We start from the raw sequence: 23,334 nt of genomic DNA, 5'->3' as shown, positions 1-23,334 counted from the left end.
GCTTGTGAAGGTGTGTGGGTTGTTGGAGTTAAGAATTCAAAGCTCAAGAAAACAAAACACTTTATAATCAACAGGCCGTTCGGGTGGGGAGGTGTTTTCGCCACCTCCGTGGTTACGAGGGGGTAATGGAGACACCATGAGGCACCGTGTACTACGGCGCTCTAGCCCCAGATATAAAGATACGGATAAGAAATCTTGCGTTTAGGTAAGTGTGTAGGTGTGTAGTGTGTTTCAAATCGTGGCTGCTCCGACCTCGAGCGGCCACGATCGATGGTGGTGCGCGCGGTCTGTAGATGATCGACACCGTCTGCTAAGATCACCGCCATTCTCTTGCCCTAGTTGAGGGTTGGGCCGTGCTTACGGTGCGCTGGAACCGGCAGCCGGACGATACAGCGGATTTCGGTCCTTCACCGGCAATGGATGTGCTTCCGTGTTGAAAACCCAATCGTCCAAGTGTAGCAGTGAGTCGTCGGAAAACAGCAGATAGAGGTACTGTTAAAAGGAGATGAGATGTACGAAACGTGTTAGCGGTTAAAGCTAACTTGTACCACTTTAAAGAGTGCCATTACCTTAAGTGTTTCGGCGAGGAAGAAACTTTGCTGCACATCGTCTTTCACCGGTTCGGTTAGATAAACGTTCTTCAGTCCAGTGTAGCCTGTCGGTGTGCGACAGTGTTTCTCAAGTGCCTGACATAAATGAAAAAAAAAGATCTTCATTAGTAACCGCGATGGAACAGTGCGCTCTTGCGTGTCTCGTACCTGTACCGCATCCCAACCCCAGTCACGATACTTTTGATCGTGGGTTAACCGCCACATGATGAAGTAACTTTCGAATGTTTCCGGCCGCAGGATGTAGTACTTTTCCTGCGCTTTCAGTGCCTTCGCCTCCACACCATCGTTGAAGCGGAACGATTCCGGCCCAAGCCGGGTGTACGTGCGGATGTAGCTCTCGTGGCAAGTGTTGGTTAGCCCCTCGCCAATCTCCATGTACTGCTGCGAATACTGATTGTTCAGCGAGGTACCGCCCAGCCCAAACAGACCACCTACGACGGAAGATGGGTAAGCGAGTTGTCTTCACCTTCGCTGTGCACCAGCCGCACACTTACCCGCAAAGCACGCCAGATGATCCATCTTGTGCTCGAGCCGGTCAAACTTCATGTCGGACACGTACGTCAGCCCGCTCGGTGTGTTGCGCACCATGTGCTTTACGATTGACTGCATCGCCTCGTCGTACATTTCACGCGCCTCAGAATCCTCGTGACCGGACTGGATCCACGCCTTCAGCAGGTACTCGTAGAAGCTGTCCCCGAGCGCACCGAGCGACATGTGCTGTTGGCCCCACTTACCCGTTTTCGGATTGAGATAGTTCGGGTACAGGCCCTTCGGCTTTTCGATGTCCTTCAGTACGGCGCGTATCGTTTGCACGCGCTCCCGATAGACCGAATCACCGGTGATATCGCTCAGGTAGGCGAACTCCATGTGAAGCGTTCCGAACTCGGACAGGATACTGCTGCCACCGCTTGCCCAGCCATAGTTTTTGCTCACCTTTCGAATCGAAAACAAACGAAAACACGGTATTAGTTTGAATCTAGTACATAGTGGGTGTGTTGTGTGTATTTGCAGTGTTGAGGCGGCTCTTCGAATAGTGCGGAGCGCAACGCTCTCGCACATCATAGCGAACGGGCGACCGGATACACTACTGAAGAGCGAAATTTCATTACGTACGAAGCGAAATTTCACGCTTCCACGAGTCACCCCTTTCCTACAGCTGACTGTGCGAGAGCGCACACAGCAAGATGAGTGGAGAGTTGCGGCAGCTCTTTCGCTCATGATCCAACACTAATCGCGTGGATGATAAGAGAGGTGATCTAGAATGGTTGGACAGATGAAGTGTGGTTTTTGTTTCAAATTCGGCACAATTTTGATGTTACAAATTCAACCGTGTAATAATAAACCATCCCATCGTTTGATGTAAGTAGTGTGCACAAAAAAATAGTTAGATTTAACCTGTCCCTGCGGGCGACCATTTTGTGCATCCTACTCACGGGGTACCACCACATCAATACGACTAGAGGATAGATGGGCATCGTGGTTTCTCGTAGGTGAATGTACTGTTTTCTACTATCTAGAATGTGGTATACTACACCTACTGAAAAGGAAGAAAGGCGACACAGGGTGGCCACTTGCTTACTAACCTTATAGAACAGGGTGGTAAAGAATAGCTCTACGTGTGTAAGTATGCGATCGAGCATAGTTTTGGGCTTTTCTCGACATTTAACAACGGATACGGATACGGTTCACATCCGGTACATTTGTTTGTGGTGTGGATATAAATATAACGCACACACACACACACGTTCACGCATTATCAATTATGCAATGGAAGTGGTTTCGTTTGACGTTTAATATATAATTTAAAGAATAAAATTATAAAACAAAACAACAACAAACGCACACACAGGGTAGGATCAACAGGCAGGAAGCAGTTGTAAAGCAGCCACAGACGCCGAACACGACACCGAAGCAGCACAACACGTTGTACGGCGGTTCCCGTACATACAGGCGCACAAGATGCGGGACGGCGGAAGGCGGGAGCAGTGTGTTGCAGTGGGTTATCGTTTTCGCAGGTACAAACAATCAGGTTTCATTTTTTTCGGTTAGAATTTCGAGAACCGTGTGAGTGTGTTCAGTTAGGTGTGGGATTAGTAGTAGCGGTAGTATTAGGACCGGCAGGGTATAGTAGTATGATATTTCAGTTTTCCGCACCGATCCGACCGATCGGCGAATGGACGGTGATGGCAAAAGAGAAGGAAAAACAAAGTTATCGGTATAGCCATTAGGGTTTCGCCCACATTCTACAACCGCTCCACAGAAAACGAAGTTGAGCAATGGTATAATGGGTGCGCATATTTAGATATTCCCAAGCAGCAAAACGGCAGTTAGTGGCCGATCTACTGGGCACGAGTAGGGAAAATGTCAGATCGGCTTGCGAAAAAAGAATGCACCGTGAGTGAATTGCGATTGCGACAAGCAAATCAAAAAACTAGAGCAACGAATAGTAAGCATTACAACGGTTACTTGAATGGGTCGGTAAGGATAAGGACAACACAAATAGAAGAGCAAACAGCAAGAGAGTAATAAAATAATACATGCAAATCTAGCTCGAAAATTATTAAGATGATCTTTGTGACAACAGTAAAAAATCTCTTGTCCTGAAATCGTGATTAGTGGTTGGGGGATTCTAATTCAGATCAATGAATATGAATTTCTATTCCAAAGACACATCAATCATTCAAGATGAATCCTCACAGGCTCACGGCTCGAGATTCCAATTCATGAATCTTTTGAGTTTCGACTTCTTACTAAAGATTCGTATGAATGACTCTTCTCAAAAGATTCATTAAGCACAACAGGTTGTGAGCTGTGATCAACAAAGAGGCTTGAAGCAGTAATAGTGAAACATTGTTCAAAATATTTCCTACCAAATGTAACATGCTCTTTACGCTTAGATACACGCTCACGACAAAGAATCGAATTGCTCAAGCCAATCCTGTACGTGTAGAGGGCATGCGAGAATGATCCGTCTTACATTTCAAAGTGTAGAAGCGGAATACGATAAAGTGTGGCGTAGCGATGCAGAAGGAAGTTATAAAAGATACCAGTTGCCTGCTAAAATTGCGCACCAAACTACGTGAAGATATCGCTACCCTAGTGTATTGCTAATTACGAGCCTCGTAAGCTCAAGTCAGAGGGCTCAAATGCTACAAAAAAAAACCATGTAAAAGATAAATACGCAAACGTAGAACACGATCCAACTTACCCCATTGTGTACGTTAACCAGCGCGTACGGGATACCGGTCGGTGTCTGGAATGCAGGCAACAGCTTATCCGCCACGTACCGTGCCTTCTCGAGGAACATCCGATCGCCGGTAAAGGCATAGCACGTGAGGAAGCCACCGATGAAGCGTATGTTTGTCTCGAACACGGACAGTTCTGCGTCCACGTTCTCGAGCGTGAACTTCCGTTCGACCCATTCGCGCCCCTCGTCAAACTCCTTGTGCAGGCCCATCAGATACAGCGTGTCCAGCCCGTCCACGATCGTGGCGCCGAGATCGAATGAACCGAAGATGCTATTGCTGTGGCCACGCTTCGACAGCGGTCGGAGTTCGTTCTTGCCCCACGCATACAGCTTGTAGTTGCTCCAGGCGTGCATCATCATCTAAAAAGAAATAACAGAGACGGTAGAGGGTAGATTAGTATGCGATTTTTAGACGAATGGTCCGGAACGAAAGCGACGAAAATTGACGACGAATGTTGAACTCGTTACGGAGTTTTGCTCGTAAAAAAAAAGGTGTCGTTATGGTGAATTTCTCAACAAAACAAAAAACGAAGTGCTATAAACAGATTACGCCATCAGCATATATTGAGCAGTGGGTAGGCAACAGCTGTAGACCATGTTTATGCGCTTGGGTTTCTCACAGGAAACGCCAACAACGAACGAATCCGATAAAACGTGACATTTCTTCAACTTAACGTGGAGTTTTTCAAACTATATGTTGCTGCATTTCCCAATCCCCGGCCAACAAAACCGTTTGTACGACATAATTGTTGAGTGTTTCTGCAACAAAAGCAATGTATGGTAGCAGTTTAATCACCGATCGGAAGGTGTTTTGTTTCCACAAATTTTGCTGAGTAGTTCGTGTTCAGCAAATACCACTCCATACATCACCTTCATCGGAACCAGTTTGCCGACTCAGCGAACCGCTCCAGCTCCAAGCCACATCGCTGTACGACTCGGCGTCCTCTAGATGGTTCGATTGGTTTTTAGTGTCCAAGCGCACAAAGTAAGGATCAGCAATTCCGGCGCCCAAAAAGGCGGAAGCGAACGCATGGCGCCCAAGACAACCAACCGAGGCCGGTGAGTTCAACGCACGATACATCCAAATATTATCACCGCAAACGGAGATGATCCTCTACGCCCAATACCTGCGCATCCAGCATTCGCAGGTCCGCATTCGTTTATACGTTTTACAACCTCCCGTAAAAAAAAAAACAAACAACTCGTCGACTTTGTGATAAGTTCAATAGCAATGTCACGGTGCCTGGATTTGAACAGCTTCATGGTCGGTGCGAGATCCTCCTCCCCACCCTCTTTCCTACCATGCAGCAAATCGCCCCGGTGAGGCGTATGATTTAGTTGACGAGTCCGCAACATAACCTTGCCTGGTTGTCGGTTGCGTCTTTACCAATTTCAAAAATACCGCTTCCCCCCCCGGATTAATCGAGCAGGTCGAGTGTACCGTGCCTTGCCTAAGAGAGGTAGTCTTCTCGGCAGTGACCAGTGTACCAAACGTATCCTAAAATGTGAAGAGAGGACAAAGTAAATGCAATATAAAATCGAAAGGCAGACACACTCGGTGTGGTTGTGATTGTGTCAAGGACACTTGGGTCAAACATCAGATCGCGCGTACGCGCGTCACGGCCGAACGATTCACTGCGAATAGCGCCGTGTGACAGCAGCATAAATCTGACAAACAGATATTTGTCTTTGGTTCCCCCTCCCCTCCCCTTTCTAAGCTAGTTTTGATAGTTGCAGTAGCGCGTTCGCCAAGAGGTGTTTTCCAAGATATTTTTGATAGTTGAGCTACATGCGCATGCACATGCACAGCCCCAGGAGCTGTGCAGCGTAGAAAAGAATGCGGAATGGAAAGGACACACAGACCTGTCGCACGTAGTCTCGCTTCTCGTGGTCGATCGAACCAATGTCCGCGCCGGGTGCTGGGCTAGGATTCTCGACACGGAACCAACCGGTTGCGTTGGCGTACTGCGGCACGTACGATGCACTCGCGTACAGGGATCGCCGTACCCGGGACTCCTCCTCATCGTCGTCGGCGGTAGCATCCCAAGTCGGTTCTGCACCACCCAGTGTCAGATCACGCTTGGTGTGTGCGTAATGGTAGTACCGTGGATGGTGCGGATCCAGGTCCGGATCGACCTGTCCCGATCCGAGCCCGCTGAACCGGACGTGATCGTCGTAGTCGAGGAACCGTTCCTGGTACCGGTGCGGGATCGATTGCTGCAGCTGCACCGGATCGAGATCTCGCTGCTGACGCACCACCAGTGTAACGCCGGTCATTGCCACCAGAAACATAGCCGTAGCAACAGCACTCATTATGAGAGGTGATAGGCCTATTCAAGATACGGTTTGAAAATGTCTTCGATTCCACACCGGAGCGAGATTTAACACACACACGCACACACTAAACTCTTTGCACGGTGGTGGTGTTAGAATGGAGTGTACACAAAATCAACTCTCTCCTTCTGTACGGTCGGTGCACGTAGAGGTAACCCTTTTAGTACATCGTAACCTTGCTATCGGACGCACCGTGCCGCCATCTTAGTTGATGACCCCGGTCTCTCTCGGTTCTCTGCTGCTGGTTTCACTAATCGCACCGCACACCAAACAACACTTTGCGCAGGATGCACACCAACACTACAGCACAAAAAAAAAGAGACAAGGTTGATTGGGAAACAGGTGTGATTGTTGTGATCAGCTGTCAGAACCGAAACGCAAACCCCTCTGCTTTACGGGCTTTACTGGACTGTTTAGCGAAAGATCCACGCTCTCCTCTTATACAACTTCCACTGTTCAGTGAAAGCGAACAATCAGACCTCTGGCACGTGGTTACGCTATATGAGTGACACGGTCACTAGGATAGGGTCGATCGGCTCACGCTCCCGCAGGCTGATTAGGATCGGGGTTAAGCATATGGCACACGACGTCGGTACTGTGAATTTCCTCGCTTTATCAAGCCACCGACTGGTCACTAACTGGTGATCTTCACTAGCTCCGGTTATCTGACTTCCGGTACGATCCAAACTACTGCTGACGGTTGCGAAATCGCGGCCAATCGCCAAACTGTTGCCGCCGAGACCGGTTTCACTGGGTTTGCGGAGGTACCGACAACTGGTTAGTTTTTTTTTCGGTCTAGACCTCTGGAGTGCGGTGTCAGCGAACCCAGCACGGATCTTCCACGTCGAGTCCCGAATCCACCGCAGACCCAAATCAAGGTCGTTCGGGGGAAAAAACCCCGCGCCACCACACCAAAACCCGGTTCTTCGCACACAACTACTCTGCAAACCGAGGCGCCGGAAATGGCGCACGTACACTCAACCTCACGTCTGTTCGGCACTGGTGCGGGCGGCGTCGTTTGACAAACTGGCGAACCGTCTGGCTCTCTTGTGCGCACGGAGACGGTTGGTGGAACAAGCCATCCACATCTCTCGCACTATGGGCAGTGACCAAGACGATGCACATAAACTAATATTTTCAAAATTAATTCCAAATTTGTCAAAGACGTCAACAGTGACATTTGCCACACAACAAAAAAAAAATGGGAAAAATTAAAAGTACTTTCACACAAACAATGTTCAGAAATTGAAAAAAGGTTTTGCAAAATAAAGCTATAATTTGTATTTCACATACAGTCAAGTCTCTCTAAGGGAGTATCTCTCAAAGATAGCAAGTCTCGCTAAGATGAACATTTTTGACAGTCCCTTCATTTTCAATACATTTTATGTCTCTCAAAGCTGCAAAGTCTCCTTCACATCACATTCTCTAAGCTGCACATGATGTTCATACACTAATGTATCTCTAAGATAGCCGTGTTTTGGTGTTTGCCAATGACAGCTTTACAGAGCATGGTTGAAGGCTTTTGCCATAAATAAGTGGCATACCTTCCCATTGTGTTTGTTTTCCAAAGCTGCAAGTCTCTCTAAGATAGCGGTCCCTTCAGCTTACAGGTCTTGCTTGCTTACAGGGTTCAGCTTACAGGACTTGAATGTATCTCAGTCTCCGTGTCTAAGAGACCTTTACACCTTCAGACCTTTAGGCCTTTAGACCTTTAGGCCTTTAGACCTTTAGGACTTTAGACCTTTAGAAATAATTCATTTTTCTGAACTTTTTATCCGAATTTTCAAAAAATTCTGACGAACTAATTTCAGATTCAGATCAGAATCAGATTCACCCAACACCAGGGGAAATGTTTCTTAGAATAAAATTAAAAAAGAATTGGTTTTTATAACAAAATTTCTTCAAATTCATTTAATTCTAACTGAACGACGATATAATCTCACATTTGGAATGATTTGAATGAAAAATATTTTTAACCATAAGAAAGAAAGTCAGCACTCATAGTGCTCCGGGTGCAGCAAAATCGCGCACTCTCCCTTCTCTTGGCCGCGCTTCATTAGGTGCGTGCTCGGTTTGGTGTATTTCTTTTCCCCTCCGCTGTTCGCGATCGCGTCCTTCAATGCGATCAGCACCGCTCGTAAGGTTTTGGCGAAGGTTTTCGTGCGTGAGAGGTTTGTCGCGCGCGCGCACTCAACCATCTTCAGCGATACACCGCGCACTGTGTACAGTTGCTGCGAGCCGATCTCTTCACGCTCTGTATAGCCCAACCTTCCGCCGATTAGCTCCTCGGTGGAGGATGTTTACACGCCTTTAGCAGTCTCTCTCTCCAGCAACCCTGGTACATGGTGGAATGGGTTAAAATGTCACATAAAGAAGAAATACACTGTATAGTGCGCTTCGGATAACAGATGTTGTAATTGAATGGTTACACGGAAATCAGCTTCTGTGGAGGCACCCCATCACCCCTTTCCATGCATGCACCATTTCTTATCCAGACGTCTTTTGGGGCCACTTCAGCAGACAGTCCTTGTCCGTTCTACGTCAGCTGATCCGTGCAAGAGCCCAGGTTAGAGAGCACGGACGAAGGTGGCGCGCACTGTTCGTGCAATCCACCAACAGCAAGCAGCACAAGTAGAAAACGCATCATTCAAATGCACACATGCTTCACTGCATGTAGAGGTCAACACCGTACCCATCATTAGCAAATTAATCCAACACACACACACACCGCGTCACGCGGATGTGAGAAGGGGTGTGGACATTGAAGACTCTTCCATGCCGTACTGTCAAGGGCATACACCACGCGTATTGCCACCTGGTTTCCTGTGCCGAAGTCAGGCAGTGGTAGACATTGCAGCACCAAAACCATTAAGACATCCACAACGCAACGTGCAGTTGTGGGTGAATGCGTTTAATTCCAATAGCCGCCAGGGTAGCGTACTCTGCGCAACTAAACATCTTGAGAGCAAGGCCAGGTCATTTCATCTGAAGATGCAGCTTGGCACTCGGCGGAAACTCCCAAGGAGTGGATGTTGTAGTCTTAGTTTGGAAATGAGTTTGAAGAAAGTCTAAACCAAATATAATGCGCATCTCAATGTGTATTGCAGTACCGAAGATATACTACAGGTAGATACTAAAGGTACTATTAGTCAGTCAGTCTCGTCATTTAGAGTCCTACTAAAAAAAGATAGACATCACCTTGACAGATAGGGTGTGAGAAGATGACTATTTCTGACGAATTGCCGAAGGACTTCTCTTCGAGATCACCCTTGAAAGACAATAATTGCGCACCTTCCACTAAACACTTCACATCTACTCCGGCTGCTCGCGATGACCCCGCGTCACTATCTCCGTTACGCGTACGTATCAGTTCTTGGATTTCAACGCTTCGTACAACTCCCAACGCAAGATGGTGGCGCCCCTCCGGAGGCGGAGCCAACCCCGATAAGGACACGGTCACCAATGTCTGGTGGAGCGGCAATCGGTGTCCGTAATCAGAATCGTACGATGTGACGCGACCAAGTACCGCCCGTACCACACAGCAGCGCAGGTTCCGACCCGTTTTAGGGTTTAAGGTAAGGTCGTTATGTTGCGGTGGAGCAGATTAACCACTTCCGCCTCGCGTCCCGTGCGGTTCATCGTTACGTCGAATCGATCGTACCTTTCCTATCGTTGTTGTTCAGACCTGAATTCTTAGACACAACGCAATGGTTTCGGTTCATTTGCGTGACCTCATTTAACAACAATAATACGGCGGGAAATCTCTGAACAAACTTTGTCGCAATCGTACAATTCTTAACAAAGCTGATATACGTTCCTTGGGAATTGTGTTACAGATACTGCAAAAGAAATACACCTCCTAAAGTCCATTATACCTACTTCCGCCAACGGTCATTTCCGTTCACTCAATAAAGAATAAAGAAAAACACAAAGAAAAACTGAGATTAAATTATTGCTTCCGCTACAAAAGGGTCGTGACCAACACATTCCGTGTGTGCAAATAACCAAAACGCGATGGATGGATTTAATTGCATTCGACATGCAAATTGAGGCCACTCGGCGACACACCACCGGGCCGTAACTCACCGATGGGAGGGAATGGGTACCGGACGGCTGACACATCGGTGGCAGAGAGTTGACGGTAATGTCTCCGACTGACAGTGGCCTATTTTGTCCCCTCTATTTCCTCCGGTGCGTTAAGCCGGGTGCGAATATCTTTGGTGAAAGTAGGCTTGCTTTTCGCGCTTTTTGCTACTTCATAAATGTAGCAAAGATGCGCTTATCGATGTCTGGGGGAAGCAGGAACGTAAGGTGAGGGAAAACTACATAAACTTTGGCGAACATCGCGCTTCCTTGCTTTTTGCCTTCACGGATTCGCGCAATGGCTTTATTTGACTTTGTTATGAGTGTAACTAACTCCCATTATGCCAATGTACCCAATGAGCACCTTCAACACACATACAGACGCGCACACAAAAAAAAAGAAATGGGGATTTTCCTTTCCTGATTCGATTTGACCACTCCTCGGCAACAAAGACACGGTGTAAATCAACACACAGCGAACCGTTTTCTCTTGCTCCGATTAGCGACCAACCAACGCATAACGATGAAGTTCCATTTCTCTGCATAGTACTACTACCATTCCGGGCAAGTGGGTGTTCGCTTTCATTTTACTTTTTTTTTAACTCCACTACTTATCCGAGTGCCATGCACGATGCACAACAGCTAACGGACTGCCATTTTGTTTACTGTTTCAAATCAAAACAGACGCGCACCGAACAAAGCATGCGATGAAGCTCTGTGATGCGGATTGCATACGGGCTAGGCGCGTTTCCTTATGGTAGGCGTGTTGCATATGCACAGGCGCCGAGTTTGCTTTACTGGTAAAATTAATCAAGGGTAGTTAATTAGTCGGTCAAATAGTAGTCAGTTTCGCATTAAGTGAATTCAAATCTTGGCAATTGCATAGAACTCTCCTTGCGCAATTTTAAATTATTTAAGTTCTATTTAATTTATATATCGCATATCGCTGCTAAAAGCTGGGAACCGGGAGGAAAAGAAAGAGAAAAGAAGAAAAAGTATTTTCATTGCTCCTGGAGTAATCGGCGTAGTCCTTCAGCAATCCAGAATAATCGAGTACTATTCAGATTATTCCAATTACTCTTAACTACATCAATAAACTTGAACACCCTAGATAACTTGTTTCGGTGATACGCGAATGGCGATTTACTGTAGTAAATCGTACATCTGCTACTTCTTCGTATTGTCGAAACTTGCAATTTGCTGCTCAAGAGGGTTCTCTCACTTTTTCTAGTTTTCCCTTAGTATTCCAAAAGTTTGACAGTGGCCCTGTATAGTTGTTCTAACAATGTTTACCGAAAGTTTCCATGAGTTTTGTAGGAGTTTTTGATTCGTTTTTACCACTCCAATTGAAGTTTGGAGGTGATTCAATATTGTCTACCTAGCTTCAGAAATCTATACAGCCTTTGTCTAGAGATTAGCAAACAACTCAACATCTTACTCGAGGGAATTTCGAACGACTTCAAAGATGCGTACACCTGTACTGTACATTATCTTTGTGTAGTTACAAATTTATTAACAAGGCTGTTGAGAGCACCTCTTGTGATGAAACCCCTTTGGAGGAAACCCTCTTGCGAGGAGAGGAGAGTTAAGTTAGGTTAAGTTAGTTAAGATATGATGTGAATAGACTTTCTTTTCCTTCATCTTTACCTAAATTTATCGCATGGTGAAAGATCTGACAGGTCTACGTTAGCTACCTGCAACCTCATCTCGCGGCCACTGCATTCCAAAAGATAAGAAAACACTTGCTAAGCTATTAATAAGGTGTTAAAACGTTTACAGTCAACCCAGCACAATACAGCATAAATCACATCTGATTTGTCATTTTATCTCACCATCAGAAGGAGTTAACTAAAACACTGTGACGTGAAGGTAGCAGGCGGTAGTTTTAAATCATTTGCAGCAACCAGATTGACTGATTAGCATTGAATGCGTGGTATGGGCAAAAAGTCATTTTATAGTGGGACTTCGAAACAAGCTGGGATTCCCAACATTCAAGACCGTTTAGGTCTGGGTTTGCCCGTTGAGATGTGTTTTTGTTCGGGTTTTCTCTTTTGTTTAATTCAACACGAATCTTTAATTCCCCCAGCGGTTAAAAATAGAACCCACTGAGCATGGTTAGTGTCGACCTTCCCTCACCGTGACCAAAAGATTCCAGCCGCTTCTCATAAGCAGCCACACAATTTCTCACCATTTGCGAACCAAGTTGGTTTAAGATCGTGTCTAAATGTTTTGGTATAATTTTTGTCTCTCCATTTTGTCGGAGCGTTCGGTAATGTTTCTCCAGCTGGACACACAGGCGGACTGCTAGGGCCAGTAAAAAACATGGCAGCTATTTTCCTGCGTGCCGGCATGGGAACCGTTTGCGCAAGGGCAACACGGGGAGGTAAAATCATTTCGCAAACATAAGTCCACAGCCTTTCGGGCACTGCACAGTTTGGTACCTATGAACGGTTGGGTGCAAGTGATGCACTTGCACGGTTGAATGCACGGTGCAAAAATGCTATTCATTCCACTGTTTCCACTTCCACTTTTTATTCCGACAACGCCACGTTTTAGGGTGGAAGATTGCAGAAGCAGAAGAGGAGTTGCACAATCTTTCTATCCATCGGTGTGGGGGGGAGCAAAACTGGAGCAAATCACTTCACGGGCTGGTGCTGTTTTTTTTTGTTTGCTCGCTTCTTTGAAAAGTTTATGCAAAGAGAGGTTTCTGTCCACAACCATGATGAGACACGATGCTGTGTATTCGACAAGCACACCACGTCGTGCGTCACAGCTAGGCCAGATGTACAAATCACGATCGGATCACGATCTTCTTCTGCTTTTGTTTCGTGTTTCTGTATCTTCTGATGACCGCTGGCATCCGCTTTGGCAGCCATTACGGGGGTTCGATACGGCTATTGTGAGTAGACGCGATGGCGAGATAAAAACCAATCTTGATCATACTCGCTATGGAAGTAGAAGAATCAGAGATAAGCGATACTCTGTCCGGGCACACAGAAAGGAGCGGGGTTAATAGTAGGCGGGTGTGTGTGTGTGTGTGTGTGCTGATTACCAACACACCGTCGCCCCAGTACGTTGGCTGCGACATGGAGCGCACAATGTGGATCTTGTTTGCCTTGTTGGCAGCTCCATAGGCCACGTCACACGCGTTGTCAAACTTGCCGGTCCAATCATGGTGACTGTCACGGGCAGAGAGAGAGAGAGAGAGTGAATGCGTACGGGGCACACGAGGTGACACAACGGGCTAGAATTCGCACAAACCAATCCGATCTTTGCATGCGATTCGAAAGCAAGTGTAGAAAGAGTACGAGCGCTCGCGCACGCCTGTGTGTGTTGGCATGTGTGCCAATGAACCCGAAGAACCAAACGGATATGCACACACATGTGTCTATGTGTGGTGGTTTCTCTACGGCTGGAAACGCACGCTACACGCCGATCAAGACGAATAATCTCGATTGTATTAATTAGAACGTTTCTGTGCCATATTTTCTCCGACTGCTAGATACTTTTGTGTACGTGTCATATTCTCACTAACGGTACTTAGTACGTTCGATGATAGCCATTTTCGTTATGCTATCAGAAGTAGTTACATCGTGACACAAGTAACATCTAGCAGTGGTTATCTAGTTGCACGTTACTTAAATCGCACGTAATTTTTTGTGTAAATTAACTATCTCTCGCACGTGCTACGACGGGAATTGATATATCTTTTAGCTGAATAGTAGATAAAACCTACCACACCCATTCGCTGGGTAAAGAATTAACAAGTTGCTTTGCCGAACAGCGCATAAGTAGCAACACGTTTATCACCATGTTGTGAAGTGCCAAAGCAAAAACCTTCCTGGAAAGCGTTAAACTACGCCAAAAGGGTACGAATTTGGTTGCCGGCTTGACACGGAGCGATAACAATAATGGAAGCACAACAAAAGATGCAATAATCGTGGACCACGGGTACATGGTAACACGCACATCAAAACTGTACGCGCCACCAGAGTTCGCCGAATACCCTACACGTCGAACGCACATCGGTTTTCACTGAACCGGAAACACCGTTTCAATTCCGCGCGAGGCTCTATCCAGCGTTGCCCGACACTCACCGAAAACCTGGTCCTGGCCTTGACCTTCGGCATCGCGAAACGGGCGGCAGATTGAGCACACACATCAGAAGGAGCTGGGTGTGTAGCCCACGGCAACAGTAGTATCAAGCGTAACTCGCCATTGTAATGTAAATCAGCGACAGGCAAAACAAATAAACAACCCGAAATAAAGCGTAGATAATACGAACCAAAAACAAAATCTAATTGTTTTATTTCGAGCGAAGCACAACCACGCAAATAGGACCCAAAACAAGCAAAATAAGTTGGAAAATTTGTGTGCAAACTGCGCGGCGAGTGCGTATGAAAACAGCCCACAATGTTAGCAGGCAAAAAACGCGCAAAAAGGCTGTTATGTAGTATTTTAGCATGTTTTTTTTCTATCTCCACCCTGTTCCGTAATTTTTCCACTTTTCGTTGCTTAATTCACTACTCACACCTTGCTACGATTGTGTTTGTACTTTTTGCACCTCCAATTAAATTCGCACCAAGGCAGTCGCATTTGTTTTCGATTTTCGGGTGTACGTGAAACACGATACCGGTGTACGAGACACACGATACCGGTGTACGAGGTAGGCACAATATGGCTGGATGGAAATAACAACTTCTTGTTAAAAAAAATACAACAACACAAGCGGGTGAAGCAAGTAGTGTATTCCGTTGGGATGAAACCTATTTCCATACGTTTACGCTGAAAAGTCCAGTGTTTATTTTTATTTCTTTAAATGATCAACATTAAACATAAATAGCACGAATGGTAGTATTTTTTTTGTCAGTAAAATGTGGCATTTAGGGTAGCGTGGCGTACACCTTTCGTGTTTTGGCGTAAAAGTATTTTTAGATTTGCCCAACATTCAACATCCCAGCAACAAAACCGTTGGCGGGTTTCTTTTTTAGCGAAGGCACGGTCAGATAGGGTCAGTAACTAGTATATGATGCAACGGTTTTGTGGTATATTGAATGGTCTGCGATCGAGGATGTTTGTGGTAGGTCACTGATGCGATCTCCGCCGTAATTGATCTGCCGGCATTGATTCATCGCGCCTTGCCCGTATGAGTAATGTTGATAGTACGGACAAACAAAATCTGACAAACAGTTTTTGCATGACCTAAATTCCCTTTGCCCAATGCAGGAAACAAAGCGAAATGTTCAATCATCATTTTGTTTTGAAATATAATTGCAGTAATCTATGCAGTAACCAGTATCTTCATTTTTCCAAGACGTTTTACATGCTCCTAAGTATATTGCACAACAACCAACCTCGTAATCAAAACATTTAAGTTTAAATTTAAATTATAAAGTTTAATTGCAATAATGATATTCGGCTATCAATATAAAACCTGATCGGATTAAATTAGCGATGTGCTTAATAAACAACCAAAAGATTCATAAACCCACAAAGTTTGATGAATTGTCAGTGATTCTCATGCATCTCAGAAGAATCGTGATGTGTTTTGTTACTGAACTAAGATTTTTTATACAGAGATACACAGCCAATGATACATTTCAAAGATTCATTCTGAAATAAGTATCTGAATCAGATTCAACGAACACTAGAAAAAAAACTAATATCAATCTGTATGTTTAGTCTGAGATAGCCTTATTCTTCCAAAATGTACATTCGTGATTTAGGCGAATTAATGGAGACTCTATTCTTTCTTCTTTACCAATGTTTATATCACAACGAGTTACACAATGAAACCCTTCTCGTACGAGCCCTCGGATAAACTTTTTTCCTCATCTAGTTTTAATTCCTCGTCTTATGAAAAAAAAACAAAAACGAACAAAATGCCTACGTGTGACAGACAAATAGTAACAGAACCATCTTTGTTGTGTCTACCAACGGAAAGGAAAGGAAAAGTAAGATACAACTACGCAACAGTAAGTAAACAGACTTAGTGTAGTTAGGCCCAAGACAGTCTTCTCTGCTGTGCCTATATTTACAAACGGTACACACCACGTTTCGTCGTTCCGCACACATTGGTGTTGTACGTCTTTTTCTACTGTTTGCGACGACAGCAACAGGCAGGGGATGCACCCATAACTAGCATTACGGATGCACACGCAAATAAGTGCAATACGAAAACCACAACAAAAAGGGTACGATTTGTGTATGCACGTCACTCAGTTTGCTTCGGTATAATCGCGTAAATAATAACCGCCCATAGCGGCAACATGCAGGCCTCCTTCCGTTTAATGTGGTTCAATTAATTGATTAACACCCGCACAGTGCTGTTTTTTTCGAAAACATCGACTATCTGATGTACCGGAAACCCATACTCCACCGCTTTGTTCCAAAAGGGGGAACCTTCTTCAATTTTCCATAACCTCGCCTTCCCGTACTGTAACAATTAAATTGCTTTTCATTTAAGGTTTTCGTGTACAGTACCTTGTAGTTGGGGGGAAAGATAAGTCACTTATCATTGCAATTATCATTGTAGCCCCGCCCTGTGATCCCACACACCTACCTCCTTTACTTTGTTGCGTTTTTCCCGCACCGCTAGATCCGGATCTTCGCCAACGGACGCATTAAAGGTGAGGCCGGCCGGGAACCGGGCTCCCTGGTGACGCCGATCCGCCTGCTCCTGCTCCGGTCCATCCTCCTGCTCTAGCCCGTTTTGCGGCGGCTGTACAACACCGTCCGGACCCTCGATGGCCGGTCCGGCCACTACCCCTACCCCACCGGGCAACCGGTTCGCCTGGTCCGGTTCATCAATTGGACCACCTCCCTCCCGTCCAGGCTCTACGGCTCCGTCCGGATCCTCACCTCCCCCACCACCACCACCATCGTCACCACCGCCCGTATCTGGCTTTTCGAGAAAATCATCTGGCAGCTCCTTCCGTATCTTCTCCTGCAGCTTCACCCGATCATCCTGCTTGTGGATGTCTTCCTCCCCGGTACGGCCATGGGCTGGTGGGGGCGCTGGTATGAAAATCTCCGGCCCTGCCCGCTGAAACTGTTTGTATGCCTTCAGCACCCGGTCCGCGCTGAAGTTATCCGGCAGGAAGAAGAATCCGCCAAAACAGACGAACCCGAACGTGGACAGGACGAGCAGGATGAGACATTTTTCCCGCGACCGGAACGATCGCCGACCTAGGAGGGGATTCGTGACCGACCCATTCGTCGTACCACCGCCACCGTTACCGCTGCTTACCCGTTGATACGTGGGCAACATATCTTTTACTCCTTTTATGTTGTTGTTTCTACGGTGGGTTTTCTCACGAAACGACCTTGACCGTTTCTAGACGTGCTGGTTGGCTGTGTGTGACAGACGCATACATTCACCGACAGCAAGACTTCGTGCTCAAGCAGCTTGCAATATTCCAGCCAGCTTCCCTTTCACACGACCGCACAAATAAAACCCGTTTCAACTCCGTGTTGGTTCCCGTTTCTCTCTCTCTCTCTCTTTTCTCGTCCTATTGCTTTCTTTCCCTTTCCGGCTTGTTCTCCAGGCCTTTCCGGCTTGTTTTGTTCTTGTTGAGGTAGAGTTGAAGGACACTCGCAGGTTGATGCGTTCCTCTTCGTTACTAGCCTTTCTTTTCCAGAGAGTTTTCCAACGCTTCAGGTAGCTAAAAAGAAGAGTGTCCCTATTACCCGGTTTTTCGCCTTTTCCCACCAATTGGGTTTTTTGCCGCGGAGGAGCAACTTCGCACAGTACGTTTTTTCGCAAATCGATCGATTGACGTTTCCTGCTGTGGGTAACTATATTACCGGGCGTAGGAGTACAAAGTGATGATGTTGACGATGTCGTGGAGGGAGGTGGGCAGTCAGTTTTTATTTGCACACCTATTTCCCGGTGAAAGTTCGTGGGCATTCAGTCATGGTGGACATCCTTCCTTTCCTTCACTAATTAGCCGTTGTCCGCGCGCGTCACCTTCTCGGCGTTCGTCTATTGCTTTTTCTTCGCGTACCCGGCTTATGTGCTTACGTTGCGTTCACCTACTGTAAAAGCTGCATTTGGAATGCTTGCTGCAAAAATGCTTGGTTGATAGTTGGTTTGGTTGTTTTGGTCCGGGGGGTTGATTGGCCCTTTGCGGGTTTCGTTCCGTTGTCACGGTTGATGGGGCTTACACGCACATACACACCTTTCACCTCTTTTCTTCACAAACCCTGAGCGGATTATGCGTAGGGCCAAGAACGGGATGTGTGGGAGGAACAGGAAGTAGAACAGTGTGAACGTGCTAATCTCGCCCACCCGAGTGCGGGGTAAGGATGTTCTTATGGACGGAGAGATGCAACAACAACAACAACAACACAACAAAACAACACAGCCAGGTTGTGGTGGTTAAACGGTGGCCCACACAACCCTCTCACCAATACGCCATTGCAGTTTCGCAACAGAAATCGATCGAACCGGACTGTCTTTGATGCGGTGAAAACACGGACGAGCTACAAACACTGCACGATAATTCACGGAAACGGCACATTAATCCACACACACACGGCGAAACCTACGCGCACGATACCGGAGGAACTGAAGGGGATAAATCACAGGCCGTTGTTGCACGAGCGAGAACGCATCACAAGAACACTGTCCGTTTTTGCAACACGATAGAAAAGGATAGAACGCTTCGTAAAGAAGGTGGAAGAAAAAAAAAACTACCCAAAAAGCTTCGACGGCGGACCCGCTATTATTATTTTTTGCTCAACACATCCAAATCACGGAGCACTGAACAAATAACGAAGCGCACGCACTTGCACATAGCACAATTTAGAGCCACACTTTTGTTTCTACCGAGATTTGGTTTGGCCGTCGCCGCCTAAATACAGTGATTTTTTGTCTGAAGTGTGTCCAGACCCGACCGTACCGTGCACACCGTTACGAGCAGTGCGTGTGGAAAGCAAGCGCTGCTCTCAATTCCGTACGCTTTGACAATTGCAGTCAAACATTGCCTTTATGTCCACCGTAAAATTCCAATGTGTCTTCTCTGCCCATAGTCCAATGGAAGAGCGAGAGCAAACATACATTTTTCATACAGCTAAAAAGAGGTGGAATGTAACCGACCGTTATCTAATTTTGATGACAGATTGAGCGTCATTTAGACAGTTGCGCCACGAATGTCATTGCTGCAGGGTTCGTCGGGTGATGTAAATGCCGTGAAAAAATAGGAACGTACAATAAGAAAATTTAGAAATCAAATTGTGCCGTGATTTAATTATTACGAGAAGTCGCACTTTCCTCTTCAATGCATGGTTTCAACCAAGTATAAATTAGACAAAATTTAAAAAACAATTGAACAATAGGGTAAACAATTATAACTTGAGAAAAAATAATAATTTTTTATTTGATTTATTTATTTGAAATGAAAAATAATAATTGTACATTTCAAATTATTTAACGAAATAAGTGAATATTTGAAACACCCCTCTGATTTTTTTGTTAATTTATTTGTTTCGTACTAATACGTTTGTGAATAGGAAAAATAATTTAGCTTAAATGAACGAAAATGCCAAACAGCCCTGTAAAACTTTGAAGAAACAAAACGTTTCGAAGAAGCAAACGTCGCTACACGGTTTGAATATTCTTCCGCGGAAGTAGTTTTGTGTACAGAAACAAAAGGGTGAAAATGACCGAAAGTGAAGAACCGAATCGAAAGCCGCGTGTTGATATCGAATATTGGTAAGCCTACTTTCCCAGCAAACCACTCGTTAGTAATCCTATTTTTCCCTCGCAGTAATGTGTGCAACTCAAAACCACAGTGCCTAGAGCTAGCGAGCATTATACGTGAACAAATCCCCGAAGCAGAAGTCGTGTGTCGAACAGGAAGGCGCGGTTCTTTCGAAGTGCAGATCAACGATACGCTGGTACACTCGAAACTGAGCTCGTTAGCTTTCCCACACTACGAGGATGTTGTGCAGAATGTACGTAATGCAAGGGACGGGCTACCAGTTAACAAAGTGGCCGAACAACCGATCACTGACTGTGTGGTACAGTAGAGATTTTTTATAGATATGCTAGTCGTTGCTCCTTTGTTTTTAGACGTTTATTAACTGAACCAACCTGATCACGGTGCTACAACCGTAAGATACACATACTGTTATTGCTTACATTATCAATCTATTCACTATTTTTGATTACACCCGAAACCGTAGCACCGCAGGAAAGGTCCCTGTCAAAGGCAGCTGTACCATTTTCGGCTGGTTCGCCATCTTGCTCGTGTGACAAATACACACCAAATCGCATCCGTCCACCAAACTCCCGGCTGATTGTTCGCAATGGTTCGGCTGTACGTTCGCCGCTCGACTGATCAATGCAGATCATCTGACATCGCGTACAAGGTCCGTCAACGGTAAATCCACTATGCCCTATTCGTACCCGGTGCCAATCTGATTCCTCCAGTGGACGTGCGGTTTCGATTATTAAATTGCCCCGAAACCGATCGACAAGCGAATCGAGCGAAGGCATCTCTGCCCCGTCCCAGTCGTCTACCTTGTCACGCAACCACCGTACGGACGTTCGATTGACAAGCAACAGTTGGGCTTGATTGTTAAGCGACAGTTCTCTCGTCGTTCGTCGCTGCAGGCGAGCTTCCTGTGCAGACTGGCGCAATATTCGCAAGCCGGAAACACCGAGCGCTCGGCTCACCCAATCTGCGCACCCATCACCGCAATCCACACCCTGTACACTATCCTGGCAAACCTTCGTCTGGCAGAGTTGTACCGCTGAGCGAGTTGCGCCCGCGTTCACTGGTTCGTCCAGCTCAATTACCAACTCGTCCTCGAGTTCGTCGTGTCGCAGTGTCATACGGGGATGTTCAATCGTTGGCCTGATACGACACATTTCGGGCAGCTTTTTCTGCGTCATCGCGACACCATGCTCGTCCACGATGAGGAACGTACGATCGTAGCGCAAACCGGTCGCAGCCAATCGCCAACCTCCTTCGGTTACACGATGTGGTCCACAAGATTTCACCGGATAAAGGCAAATCTGCACCAGCCGGGGCCTATCGTAGCTTTTATACTGGGCAAGAATTTCTTCTCGGGACAATCCACCCCCGACCAACGGTCCAGTAAGCGAACGTCGAACGTAACAACGTCGTATCATGGCCACTAACCGGTCGATATCAGCCAGCCGCGTACAATACCCGAATGAAACGCGCACGGATCCGGTCGGTTGTCCGTTGATGAGATCGTTCGCATCACCACACACATGCCCGGCCTGGTAATGTCGCAAGAGATCGGTATCTGCAAGCCGTAGATGACGTTGACATGCGCCTGGATTGCAGAAGCACCCGGTGCGCAGATAGATACCGTGGTTTGCGGCCATACAAGCAACCTCAGCGAACCCGACGTAACCACCATCATCGTTCAGTACGTTGAAGTTCACGATGGCACCCTGGGAAAGGGAATCCCCAAAGGCGGTGTCGTGGTACAGCTCCACCACACGCCCACCGTTGGCGTGCTGGAGTGCTTGCAACTCACGGAAGCAGTAGCGTGCGAGCTGGAACGTGTGGCGCTGGATGCGTTCCATCGTTGCGCCCGGTACGAGCCGTACGAGTGCGTCCATACAAGGCAACAGGGCGGCAATGGAGAGGAAGTTGATCGTACCATCCTCAAACCGTTCTGCTAGCGTGTCACGCTTTTCATGAAATGCGTTCGAACCGCTCATCGCTATCTTAACCGTGCCGCCACCGTAGTACCGTTTACCTGGGAGTAGCGTTTGCTCCACGTCCTTACGCACCAACAATGCACCCAACCCGGTAGGATAGCTAAAAGAGTGGAGAGAAAACAAGAACAAGGTTGAAATCACACCGAAAACTGTGCGGAAGGTCATTTCTCCACTTACCCAAATATTTTGTAGAAAGAAACACACACAAAGCTGGGCCGGTAACGGGTAAGATCAAGCGGGCTGGTGGAAACGTAACTGGCCGCATCCAAGCACACGTGGAATGCGTCCTCTCCGTACCCCCGCACTCCATTCCTTTCCACGAGCTCGATCAGTTCGAGCGGGTACTTGACGCCGTTAAAGTTGCACTGCGCCGGAAACAAAAGCAGTGACGGCCGGTGGCGCTGTTGCACACTGGCCGGTTCGTTGAGCACCTGCAATAGCTCAGTCCGTTCGATCGGATGAATACGCTCGGTACGTACAATTTCGCGCATTCCCAGCACGGATGTGTGGCTGTCGCGCAGATACACAAACGAGCCAACCGTGTCCGGTTCTCCGAAACAAAACGACTCACCGACCAGCTTAAGGCTAGCGGTCGTGCCGGATGTAAACACCAGCCCGTACTCTGACGGTCGTGTATTAAACCACTGCAACACGCGATACCGTACCAGATCGATTAGGTCCTCCATCGTGCGGCTGGTGTGTGGGTTGCAGTACAATCCACCGGCGAGCAACTCCTGAACGGCACGTAGCTGTGACCCACCGTACAGTGCCGTGCCCGCATGATCCAGATAACATTTATCTACAATTGGAAGTAAACAGACAAGAGAACAAGTTAAATTAACACACACCGGACCGGAGATGTACCACCAACCGTTAAGGCGTAAGAAATCTCGGTCAATTTTAGTCCGTTCTTCGTCGGTATACTCAGTGATGAAATCCATCGCCACGGGGGTCACACGGGTTGGTTTGTGTAATAGGAACTACTTAGACAGCCTCCCACCTCCGTTGGTAACCAATTGATAACTGATGCGCTACGATAACGATCGAATGACGCGTGCAGATAACCACTATACTCGCTGAACTCGGTCCGCTATGACCAACATACAGGCGAGCTTCCAGCTTACATCTCACGTACCGTACCGGCGCTGGCTACATTTAAATCTGGCACCGAAAGCGTTTACTCATCGTGCAAAATTACAGCCAAATCACATTCCTGTCGTTCCGGATCCGGGAAATCGTGTTGCTATGGATGTTTGCTAATCGTGTATGCGAGTGAAGAAGAGAAAGAAACCCCTTCCGTAAACAAATTGCCAACCGTTGCACTGGGTCTTATGCGTAGCATGCTTTGCTGTTGC

At 46.8% G+C, this 23,334-nt stretch overlaps 3 protein-coding genes across 3 annotated transcripts; 1 reads left to right on the top strand and 2 right to left on the bottom strand.

Annotated features, from left to right (window-relative positions):
• Nucleotides 1-357: 357 nt before the first annotated feature.
• On the bottom strand, nt 358-17,545 carry LOC128714762 (mannosyl-oligosaccharide alpha-1,2-mannosidase IA). Its single transcript, XM_053809646.1, has 6 exons — nt 16,838-17,545; nt 3,820-4,218; nt 1,106-1,544; nt 759-1,042; nt 570-686; nt 358-492 (listed from the first exon to the last, which is right to left on the bottom strand). The coding sequence occupies exons 1-6, from the start codon at nt 17,543-17,545 to the stop codon at nt 358-360; spliced, it is 2,082 nt and encodes a 693-aa protein (XP_053665621.1).
• A 2,015-nt stretch (nt 17,546-19,560) lies between these two features.
• Nucleotides 19,561-20,307, top strand: LOC128718339 (migration and invasion enhancer 1). The gene is made up of 3 exons (XM_053811972.1): nt 19,561-19,574; nt 19,910-19,990; nt 20,046-20,307. Exons 1-3 carry the CDS (start codon nt 19,561-19,563, stop codon nt 20,305-20,307), a joined length of 357 nt encoding a protein of 118 aa, XP_053667947.1.
• Nucleotides 20,308-20,428: 121 nt separating this feature from the next.
• Nucleotides 20,429-22,920, bottom strand: LOC128718328 (molybdenum cofactor sulfurase). Its single transcript, XM_053811961.1, has 3 exons — nt 22,851-22,920; nt 22,157-22,778; nt 20,429-22,079 (listed from the first exon to the last, which is right to left on the bottom strand). Exons 1-3 carry the CDS (start codon nt 22,918-22,920, stop codon nt 20,429-20,431), a joined length of 2,343 nt encoding a protein of 780 aa, XP_053667936.1.
• Between the last annotated feature and the right edge of the window lie 414 nt (nt 22,921-23,334).

This window comes from Anopheles marshallii, chromosome X (genome assembly GCF_943734725.1).
Source record: "Anopheles marshallii chromosome X, idAnoMarsDA_429_01, whole genome shotgun sequence".
Lineage (NCBI taxonomy): Eukaryota > Metazoa > Arthropoda > Insecta > Diptera > Culicidae > Anopheles > Anopheles marshallii.
Note: the sequence above shows the minus strand (reverse complement) of the source record. Positions and strands in the feature narration are given on the sequence as shown.